Source organism: Taeniopygia guttata, chromosome 14, assembly GCF_048771995.1.
Source record: "Taeniopygia guttata chromosome 14, bTaeGut7.mat, whole genome shotgun sequence".
NCBI lineage: Eukaryota > Metazoa > Chordata > Aves > Passeriformes > Estrildidae > Taeniopygia > Taeniopygia guttata.
In genome coordinates, this window is record NC_133039.1 from 7,692,501 (window position 1) to 7,703,072 (window position 10,572).

At 66.8% G+C, this 10,572-nt stretch overlaps 3 protein-coding genes across 19 annotated transcripts in view; 1 reads left to right on the top strand and 2 right to left on the bottom strand.

The window, feature by feature from the left end:
• The window catches only part of TNRC6A (trinucleotide repeat containing adaptor 6A), a 63,357-nt gene extending 63,211 nt beyond the window's left edge, over positions 1–146 (top strand). For all 16 annotated transcript variants that reach the window (XM_072935849.1, XM_041719210.2, XM_041719215.2 and 13 more), the window contains one exon: positions 1–146. This exon is cut by the window's left edge and continues 2,542 nt beyond it. The gene's annotated coding sequence lies outside the window, so the exon portion shown is untranslated.
• LOC115497297 (uncharacterized) overlaps positions 1–6,812 on the bottom strand; it is a 7,073-nt gene extending 261 nt beyond the window's left edge. The window contains exons 1-11 of one of the 2 annotated variants that reach the window (XM_030285200.4): positions 6,452–6,812; positions 5,503–5,616; positions 3,674–5,380; positions 3,452–3,564; positions 2,990–3,048; positions 2,472–2,629; positions 2,216–2,378; positions 1,954–2,145; positions 1,303–1,527; positions 382–532; positions 1–247 (exon numbers count right to left, since the gene is read on the bottom strand). The exon at positions 1–247 is cut by the window's left edge and continues 261 nt beyond it. In XM_030285200.4, coding sequence (XP_030141060.4) covers positions 173–247; positions 382–532; positions 1,303–1,527; positions 1,954–2,145; positions 2,216–2,378; positions 2,472–2,629; positions 2,990–3,048; positions 3,452–3,564; positions 3,674–5,380; positions 5,503–5,616; positions 6,452–6,806 — 3,312 coding nt within the window. In that variant the 5' untranslated portion in view covers positions 6,807–6,812 and the 3' untranslated portion in view covers positions 1–172. Of the gene's footprint in view, positions 248–381; positions 533–1,302; positions 1,528–1,953; positions 2,146–2,215; positions 2,379–2,471; positions 2,630–2,989; positions 3,049–3,451; positions 3,565–3,673; positions 5,381–5,502; positions 5,617–6,451 lie in introns of those variants that run through there. The other variant, XM_072935852.1, reaches the window with a different exon arrangement.
• Positions 6,813–7,760: 948 nt separating this feature from the next.
• On the bottom strand, positions 7,761–10,283 carry NDUFAB1 (NADH:ubiquinone oxidoreductase subunit AB1). Its single transcript, NM_001245843.1, is given in 4 exon segments — positions 7,761–7,936; positions 8,628–8,734; positions 9,814–9,901; positions 9,994–10,283. Coding segments are annotated over 3 exon segments (435 nt in total). The 5' UTR covers positions 10,249–10,283; the 3' UTR covers positions 7,761–7,936; positions 8,628–8,642.
• Between the last annotated feature and the right edge of the window lie 289 nt (positions 10,284–10,572).

A 10,572-nucleotide genomic window follows, 5' to 3' on the forward strand; every position in this document is an offset into this window, starting at 1 on the left:
CCAGAGCTGGCGAGGAAGCGGGACAGGGGCTGCCGGGCACTGACATCACTGACATCACACCCGCCTTGATTGTATCGTCCAAGTGTGTGGAGTCCTTCACTGAGCTCGTTACGTGGAAATAAAATGTGGTTGGTTTTAAAGCTGAACCTCGTGTCCGTCTGTGTCCGTGGCCTCAGGCCGTCCAGCTCCGCTCCAGGGTGCCCAGCTCCAGCCCCTCGCAGAACGACTGCGGCCAGCGAGCCTTGTGCTGCACAGAGGGAATTCGGCTTGTGCCCCCGTGTCCCCGGCCAGGGCCAGCTCCCAGCGCTGCCCTGGAGCCCCCTCCCGGGTTGGGGTCCCCTGCTGGCCCGCCCCGGCCCCTCCAGCCCTGGCCCTGCTCACCGGTCGCTGCCGGGAAAGCTGGTGCGGAGGGAAGGGAGCCCACTGGATGGGCTCCATGGGCCAGCTCGACACCGAGATGTCGCTGGCTTTCCCCGAGTCCACCATGGGCTCGTTCATGCTGCTGGAGCTGCTGTCCCACTCATAATGGAAACTGGGAAAAGAATCCACGGGTGGCTGAGGATGGGAGTTGGGCTGGGCAGGACAGGAGCCTGTGCTGTGCCCGGGGATGATTGCTGTCACTGCTGGGGCAGTACCGAGCCCGGGCCCAGAGCTCAGGGAGCCCCCGGAGCTGTGGCTTTGCTCCTGATCCCTCCAGGCCCACAGCTCAGGGTGTTCCTGCCCCTCCTGCCCTTTGCCAATAGAGCTGGAAACTTCCAGGGCTCTTTTTCCATGGACACCCCTGGAAGCTGATTTGACTTTCCCATGAGCACACAGAGCCACCCTTTCCTGCAGATGTGAACTCTCCTCCCTTAGAGCAGTCCCAGCACACACAGCTCCTCCCGTGGGAGAACATAAAAATAAAGTAAAATAAAATAAAATAAAATAAAATAAAATAAAATAAAATAAAATAAAATAAAATAAAATAAAATAAAATAAAATAATAAGATAAAAAATAAAAAATAATTTAAAAAAATATATAAAATAAAAATAAAAGGTAAGATTAAAAAATATAATATAAAATATATAATAAAATACAAAATAAAATATAAAATAAAATATAAAATAAAATAAATAATGGTGCTGCTCTGTGGTCTCCGGGGAGCTGGGGGTTGTCAGACCTCCTGGGACTGTCCGTGGAGGAGCAGCCACAGTCTAAGCAGGGCTGCCAACATGGTTCCAGGGCTCCGTGTGCCCCAAAGCCGCCCTGCCCAGGGTCACCACAGCCCCTGAGCCAGCCCCAGGCCAGGCCCTGCTCCCTACCTGGGCTGGCACTGGGGGTGGGCGCAGGGTGCCGGGCCCCGCTTGGCACTGCCGGTGAGGGCCGCGTCCCCCCGGCAGCCGCAGCAGCCGCCGCCCAGCACCTGCAGCTGCAGCAGCTCCTCCGAGTTGCTGAAGGCCGGGTTGTCCAGCGAGCTGGCCGAGGGTGGCCCCGAGCACGACCAGTACTGCGCCGAGACGTCGTCCAGGCGGCAGAAACGTCGGTAGCTGCGGGCAGGACGGGCACGGGCTCACGTGTGCACACACGCAGCTACATAGAGGTGTGCACAGGTACACACGGGTGTGCACAGGTACACACAGGTGTGCACACACAGGTACACATACAGGTACCCACAGGTACACATACAGAGCTGTGCACACACAGGTACACACACACACGGGTACACACAGGTGTGCACACACAGGTACACAACGTGTGTATACATACACAGGTACACACACAGGTACACACAGGTGTGCACAGGTACACACACACAGGTACACACAGGTGTGCACACACAGGTACACATACAGAGCTGTGCACACGCAGGTGCACACACACACGGGTACACATAGGTACACACATAGGTACACACAGGTGTGCACACACAGGTACACATATACAACCCGGGCCCCACGGCCCCCTGCTCCCACCTGCTGCGGGTCTGGTCAGCCCTGGCCTCCAGCAGCAGCGCCTTGAACCGGCGGACGGCGACGGCGGCGAGGACGGCGCCCAGGAGGACGATGCTGAGCAGGACCCCGGCCGCCATGCCCAGCAGGCCCTGCTGTGTCACCCGGTAGTCACAGCGCAGCCCCATGAACCAGAAATCGCTGCCCACGGGGCACCTGCACCGAGGGCTCCATCAGCGCCGGGGGGACAGCGCCCGGCACCCCGGGCTGTCCCCAGGGCACTCACTGGCAGCGGGGCTGGTGGTCGCGGGCGTGGGAGCAGATGCCGTGGTTCTTGCAGTAGGCACGGTGGCAGAGGGAGGTGCAGGTCGCATTCCCGTCTGCCCCGGGCACACAGGCGAAGCCGGAGGGGCAGGCGAAGAGCAGGGCGCAGGGGTCCCGTGGCCGTGCTGCGGGGATGGGGTCCAGCTGTGCCACCCCTGCCAGCCCAGCCCGCCCCACCCTGCCACAGCCCCCCGGCCCCTGCAGGGCCTCGCACTCACCCAGAGCCACGTGCCGCAGGACGGGGGCCGTGCCCACCGCCAGCCCCGGCCGGGCACGGGCAGAGCCCAGCGCGGCCTCCAGGAGCTCGTCCAGCCCCGGCAGCGGCAGCTGCTCCGCCGCGAACAGCGCGTCGTAGCACAGCACCACGCTGCCCTCCCTGCGGGGACACGGCCAGGCTGGGCCGGGGCTGGGGGCCAGCACTGCCCGGCCCGGTGCTGCCCAGCCCGGTGCTGCCCGGCCCGGCACTGCCCAACCCGGTGCTGCCCAGCCCGGCACTGCCCGGCTCGGCACTGCCCGGCCCTGTACTGCCCAGCCCGGCACTGCCCAGCCTGGCACTGCCCGGCTCGGCACTGCCCGGCTCTGCACTGCCTGGCCTGGCGCTGCCCGGCCCGGTGCTGCCCAGCCCGGCACTGCCCGGCTCTGCACTGCCCGGCACCGCTGCAGTCCCGCAGCGTCCAGCACCCCCTGTACCCTGCCCCGGGAGCAGGGCACGCTGCGGGACTGTGCCACCACCCACCTGATCCCTGTCACCTCCAGCCGCAGGAAGCCAGGCACCGCCGTGAACAGGGGAGTGACCTGGAAGGGTGGCGGGAGCTGAGCGCAGTGACCCTGGCCCGGCCCCGACCAGCCCAGCCCAGCCCAGCCCAGACCAGCCCAGCCCGGCCCAGCCCAGCCCAGCCCGGCCCAGCCCAGACCAGCCCGGCCCAGCCCAACCCAGCCCGGCCCGGCCCGGCCCGGCCCAGCCCAGCCCAGCCCAGCCCAGCCCAGCCCAGCCCAGCCCAGACCAGCCCGGCCCAGCCCAGCCCGGCCCAGCCCAGCCCGGCCCAGCCCGGCCCAGACCAGCCCAGCCCAGACCGGCCCAGACCGGCCCAGACCGGCCCAGCCCAGCCCAGCCCAGCCCAGCCCAGCCCAGCCCAGACCAGCCCAGACCGGCCCAGACCAGCCCAGCCCAGCCCGGCCCGGCCCGGCCCGCACTCACCGTCTGGTTGAAGCTGTGCAGCAGCTCCTGGCGCTCCCGGGACCCGGGGTCCTGCAGGGCTGGGATGAAGCCCATGTCCAGCACCAGCTCACAGGGGACGCGCAGGAGGGACGCTGCAGGACGACAGACACGGGGAGCAGCACGTCATGACCCCAGCCCAGGAGCCACCCCTGCTCCCCTCCCTGCCGTGCCCAGCAGAGGATCCCGAAACCTCAGCCTCACCTCTCAGGAGCGGGGGCTGATCTTCCACGATGAACACCTGGGGGGCCCTGCCCACCCCAGCCGGTGTCACCTGGGGGGTGTCAGTGTCTGTCCTCCCTCTGGGGCTGCTCGATGGCAGGGCCAGGTCGGTGTCCACAGCAGCTGGGGGGGACCCAGGGCCCCCACCTTGGGAAGCTGTGGGCTGCTGGGGGGGCCCGGGCATCACAGTGGGCACATGAGTCGGGGATCCCCATGTCACCCCCTGCCCATCCCTCTGCAGTACAGCAGCACGCGGCCCTGCTGTGACTGTGCCCGTGTCCCCGAGCCTTTCTGGGCTGGTGGCAGTTGTGATGGTGGCAGTGACACCGGTGGTGGTGACGCCAACAGCAGTGGTTGGTCCCAGGGAAGGTGAAGACTGGGACACAGCTGGCTGCTGAGGAGGCCCAGGTGCTGAGGGGGGTGCCGGGCTGCCCACTCCCACCTGGGCCCCCCCCAGGGATGGAGAGTTCTCAGCAGGACCCACCCTCGAGCTGGAGTGGGGCAGCCCTGGGGAGGGGTCTCCCAGAGGGGTGCCCACGGTGGGGCCGAACCCCAGGACCCCCCAGCTGGTCCCTGGGGAAGGCAGTGGGGCCGAGAGCAGCGTCACAGCAGAGCCGCTGCCTGGGGCAGGCTGTGGGGACGAGGGGATGTGGGAGGATCCAGGACTGGCGTGTGTCACCCCACCCTGTGCCACAGCGGGGCTGCCAGGGGCCGGGGGGCCAGGGGTCTGCTCCGGGATGGCTGGTGGGCTCTGGGGGATGTGACCGTGCTCAGGGGGAGCTCCCCCGCCAGGTGGGCCCAGGACCCCCGTGGTCAGGTCCAGAGCTCCTCCCTGGCCAGGAGATGTCACCCCCGGGGTGCTGGCCGTGGAGGTGGGGACAGGCCGAGCTGAGCCCCTGCGTGTGGCAGGCAGCGAGGCTGGGCCTGTCCCCACAGCTGGCCAGGCCGTGCTGGCCAAAGGGCTCCCACCAGGGCCAAGGGACAGTGCAGAGGGGTGAGGGGCAGAGCGGGGACCCTCCCGTGGGTGGGAAGCAAAGCCCCGTCCCCCTGGCAGCCCTGGCAGGCCCCAGTGTGTCCCCTGCAGTGTCCCTGTGGGGGTCAGCAGCCTCTGCAGCCCCCCAGCAAAGGGTGATGTCCCCGCTGTCCCTGGGGCTGAGCTGTCAGTGGCCAGCACAGTGCTCGGGCGGGTCCCCGGGCTGCTATCTCCAAACAGGAGAGTGTCATTCTGGCTCTGCACGAGGGGTGTCCCAGTGGCCTTCCATGCCAGTAGGGTGCTGCTGGACTTCCACTGTCCCCTGGCAGAACCTGGCACTGTTGCAGAGGGCGGTGAAGACAAACGTGTCCCCTGCACGGTGGCACCTTCCACCGTCACACGTCCTACAGGGTCAGTGCCCGGGGGGTGCGTGGTTGCAGGATCCGTGTCCACCTCTCCAGGGGCTGGGGTCCCTGCAGTGGTCACCCCCAGCCCGGCAGGGGACGGCGGCTCCATGCCCGCAGAGACCAGGGGCCCCAGGGGCACCGCCGGCCCTGTCCCCTCCCTGCCCAGCCCGGGGCTGCCCTGCGGGCCGGAGAGCTCGGCTGTCCCGGCGGGGGTCCCAGGGAAGGGCAGCAGTCCAGCCTCTGTCCGCAGCTGCCCCACGGCCTCTGGGGTCGGCGGCTGCCCCGTGCCAGCTCCTGGCCGCGGGCGATCTGCGGGCACAGGGAGGGAGCGCGGGCTGAGCACGGCCGGTACCGGGGCAGCCGCCGCGGAACCGGGCCCAGCACGCGGCCGGCACACGGTGGCTCAGAGGGCTGCGGAGGGGCGGCAGGACCTGTGTGGCAGCGCTCCGCTGTGCCCAGGTGGGCGCAGGGGTCGGCGGCGCTCAGAGCGGAGCCCGTCCCGCCGTCCAGCGCCGGGCAGAGCCGAGCGCAGCATTCCACGAGCACTGGGAGAGAAGGAAAGGAGCAGCGTGCACCAGCGCTGGGCATCGAGCATCCTGCACCAGCACCGGGCCCCGGAGCTACCGCTGAGGCTGGGGGTCTCCTCCTGCCTTCTGTAGCCGTGGGGGGCTCTGCTGAAGGAGGAGCTCCAGAACAACCCAAACCCACCAGGGAACCAGGTCCCAGCGAACGGTGCTGAGTGCTGCCCCACCACCTCACTCTGCCATCCCGGGCAGAGAGATCACCCCGATCATGCCCCGGCGCGTCCGCCACGTGCCAACACCGGCACCAAGGGGTCCGCGGGCACGGCCGAGCAGCGCTCCGGGCACGGCTCCGGGCCCGTGGCGGCTTTTCCCCAGGGACAGGGTGGCCACCGCCCGGGTGGGGCTGGGACTGCCCGGGGGTCGCCACGAGCCCTGCGGGCCCCGCTCCCACCGGCACCTCACCGGGGCTGCCGCAGGGGCAGCACCCGCCGCCTTCGAGGCCACGGAGCCGCCCGGGCCGGTGGCACAGCTTGGCACGGAATGGCCACAGCATGGAACGGCCACACGGAAAACACACGCGGCCGCCGCCGGCGAGCCCGCCCCGCTGCCCGCTCGCCCCGGTAGCCGCGGCCGGGCCCGCTCTGGGCAGGTCCCGGTGACACCGAGCAGCAGCTGCCGCCCCCAGCCCCAGCGCCATCGGGAACCCCGCTGCCGGTACCGGCCCCGCCGCAGACCTGCGGCCGCCGGGATGCACCGGCCCTGCCGCCGCCGCCCCCCGAGCGCGGCACCTCCCGCCCAGGGACCAGCGCGACCGGGGACCCTCCCGGCCGTGCCCACCTCCCCGCGCCCCGCTCACCTGCGGCGGCCAGGAGCCGGGGCAGCGGCGGCCGGAGCCGGGGCAGCGGGAGCCGGGGCAGCGGGAGCCGGGGCCGCTCCATGGCGCGGCGCGGGCGGCTCTGCCGGGCGGCGGCAGGAAGCCCCCGCCCGCCCCCGGTGCGGCGGGGCGGAGGCGCCGGGAACCGCAGCCGCCCCCGGCCCGGGCCCGCCCCACGGCACCGGCACCGGAGCTCCCTCCCTCCGGGCCGGGCGGACCGGGGCTCGGCAGCTCGGCACGACCCCCGGTGCTCACTCAGCGCGGAGCCGCCGCCTGCGGGACTCGGGGGACACACAGCCCCGGCCTGTCCCCCTCCCACCGGTTCATCCCGGGACATGCGCTCTGCCCCGCTGCCCCCAGTGCTCTGCCCGGCTGTCCCCAGTGCTCTGCCCCGCTGTCCCCAGTGCTCTGCCCCGCTGTCCCCAGTGCTCGGTCCCCAGAGCTCTGCCCCGGTGTCCCCACTCCGGGAGCCTCGCTAGGACAAAGGCTCCCCCAGGAGAATGTCAGCTCTGGCTGCGGGTCCCTCCCCACATCCCTCAAGGTCACCGCAGCCAAGGGAACCCAGCGACCACTCCCCACCATCAGACACCTTGTGTCCAGACCGCGGGGAAACCACCACAGGCACAGCAGCCAAACCCGCCGTGTGCAGCTGCTCACAAAACGCCTCAGAGCTCAGCCAGGCTGTGGGGCCATGGAGAAATTTCCAAGGGCACTGTGAGAACAACACCTGGGCCCTGGAGGCAGAGGGTCACTGGTCTGCCAGGCTCTCCCAGTGAGGTGCAGCTCCTGAGAACACCCCAGGAACACCCCACCACAACAGAAGCACCGTGTGCAGCACTGCAGCCTCTGCTCCATTTTCCATCCTTACCTCCCCCATTGCCAGAGGATCCGTTATCCAGTGACACCTCCTTGGCTCCCAGCCTGGCAGTGCTGCTGTGAACTGTCAGTGTTTCTTGGCTTTGAGGAAAAACTGTGCAGTGTTCAGAAATAACCCGTTCCTGCCTCGGGAGGGTTAAACCAAGGCTCCCGTGCTGAGATGAACTGGGTTTACAGGAACAGCGATGTGAATTTGCTGTTCAGCAGCAGGAAAATCATTCCCCCCCTTATTTTCCACCAGGAAAGCAGCAGCCTTTCACACAGAAGTTGTTTTTATCAGCAGTGATGAAATAAACAGTTACAAGCATGCAGGGCAGAGCCAAATCTCGGGGCAGGGTCCCCAGAGTGTTCTTCACACCCCAACACCACCACCAGGATCCACCCAGTGTGTGAGACAGAACGGCCACCACCAGAATGGTCTTAACTCTTTATTCCTGTTTTTTTTTTTTTCTTGTTTTTAAAGGACAACACATTCAGACAGCTTTAAATACAACATCCACGTGCAGCTTCCAGAGAAGGCTGCAGTGGGACAGCGTGTGCGCTCCTGTCCATCCCTGCCGGCACCAGCCCAGTCCTGCTGTGGGACAGCTCCTGGGAAAACAAAATCCACATGTTTAACATCCCGTGGAGCAGTCAAAGGTACAGAAGTGGGTCAGGACATGCTGAGCGCTGAACACAGGCACAGAAGGAGCCCCCAGTTCTCTCCAGAGGCCACAGCTCCCACCCTGGCCCTGGACAGAGAAGGGTCCAGCCCCCCTGCCCCAGGGAGTTGGAGGGAAGCCTGGAGCCACACAGGAACAGCAAGAATGTGGATCAGTGCTGCAGGCTGGCCTGAGGCCACCTCATTTCCCCTGCAGCCCTCCCCGACCGCTCCTATAACCCTTTCCTGCCCATTTCCTTCCCGCTCTGGCTGTGGCGGAGGAAATGGCAGCGGTGGCAGGGCTGCGGTGCCCCCACCACTCCCTGCATGGGGCCGAGGGGCACGAGGAGATGGGGGCCATGGCTGAGAGCAATTTGCCACCCACTGCTGCCCCAGGGACCAGCTGAGTGCTGGATGTGCCAGGCAGGACGAGAGGAGAAGCTCAGCCCCACGTCCTCTCTCCAGCTGCAGGTACCTCAGGAAAACACCCCCACCTTCCCTCCCCGCTGGCACCCACAGCTGCTGCCAGCTCCCTCCCGAGCTGCTGGGCTCTCCCGCCTGTGCCACACGTGTGACACATCACCCTGCCCTGCCCCTACCCCACTGCGTGCCCTGGCACCCTCAGAGCACCTCCGAACTCACCTCCGAGCAACTGCTTCACTCATAAACATCCTTCTTATCTGCAATGTAATCTACAATCTCCTGTGGGCGCATCAGCTTCTCTGCATCTCCATCAGGAATTTCAAATCCTGCAAGAAAGGGCACACACTTAGCCCAAAAGCAATGGAAAAGGGAGCAAGGGCGTGGAAGAGATGGCTGGTGGCTGAGGGGACACGCAGGCTGGGGCTGCTGTGTCAGTCAGAGCTGCCACTGCACTGCCCAAAGTGACACTGCTTCCAGACAGGGGACACGGCAGGCACGGCTGGAGCCAGCGCCCCTCGTGCCTTCGAGAGCCCTCAGACACCGGTGTGTGGCAGAGGGACATTCCTGGCCCTGCAGGCAGCACCTGAAGCCCCTCAGGCTGAGCGTGCTGTCATGTGCTTGCACGGAGCTAACAGCAGGCAGGGCTCTTGGCCATGGAACGGGGCAGAAACAGCCCAGAAATGTCTGGGGTTTTTTTCAGTGCCCCTGGCCACACTCACAGGTCACTGGGCATTACAGACACGCTGCCAGCAAAGGCTCTGAGAGTGAAACATCCACCTTGGGCTTCGGGAGTGAGAAACCCCAGGGACACCTACGGCCCAAGGTGACATTTAGGCACCTACTTCAGAATTCAAGAACTTTAGGAGGAAGCATGAAGAAGTCCAAAGGAAGTAAAAGGAAATTTGGAATATAAGCCAATAAGGAGAAAACACCTTTTTTTTCTCCAATAGGATTAAGGATGAAAGGAATTCTGGTGAGCAAAACCAGCCTGCACTGTCTGGGGTTTTTGATCTGCAATGCCAAGTTCAGCACCCACTGCTCACCTTCCCCCCTCCCCAGCTGGTGCCACAGTGGGTGGGAGAGAATTCCTGCTTCCAGAGGGGCTGAGCTCTGGAGCAAAGGGCCACATTCCCGACTCCTGCGGGTGCCCAGCTCACTGGTGGCTCTGAGGGATTTGCCCTGCTCCCAGGGTTTGCTCTGTGGGGTCTGCCCTGCTCCCAGGGTTTGCTCTATGGGGTCTGCTGTGCTCCCAGGGTTTGCTCTGTGGGGTCTGCCCTGCTCCCAGGGCTGGCTCTATGGGGTTTGCTCTATGGGGTCTGCCCTGCTCTGTGCGTTTCTCCCTGCCCCACACGGACAGGCCGGCGGTGCCGCCGCTCCCAGGGCCCAGCTGCCCCTGTGCCGTTACCGAACTCATCCTCCATGGCCATGATGATCTCCACTTGGTCCAGACTGTCCAGGCCCAGGTCCTTCATGAAGTGGGACTCGGCTGTGAGCTGGGGAGGACACGGCGGTCAGCGGGCACGGGCACCCGGGGCGGCGGCTCCCGTTACCCCGCGGCCCGGCCGCCCTCCCCCGCGCCGCTCACCTTCTCGGGGTCGATCTTATCGTACAGCTTGAGCACGTAGAGCACCCGCTCCTTGATGTCGGCCAAGGTCAGCGGCGGCAGCTCGGCGAAGCCGCGGCGGAGCGGCGCGGCCAGGCGCGGCAGCGGGAGCAGCGCGGGCGGCGCGGGGCGGCCCGGCGGGCAGGGCGGCAGGCGGCGGAGCGAGCGCAGCGCGGCGGGGCGGGCGGGCCGCGGCAGCAGCCGGCGGGCGCACGACGAGAGGACACGGGCCGCCATCGTCGCTGTCCCGGCGGGCGCCGCGCGGACGCACCGCCGCCTGCAGCGCCCTCTGCCGGCCGGCGGCCGCAGCGCCCCGGGCGCATCCCGCGGTCCCGGCGGGACAGGGATGGACCGGGATGGACCAGTATGGACCGGGCCGGGAGCGGCGATCCCGGGCAGCGATCCTGTGATCCCGGCGGGACCGGGATGGACCGAGATGGACCGGGCCGGGAGCGGCGATCCCGGGCAGTGATCCCAGCTGGACCGGGACCGGACCGGGCCAGGAGCGGCGATCCCGGGCAGCGATCCCGTGATCCCGGCGGGACCGGGATGGACCGGGAT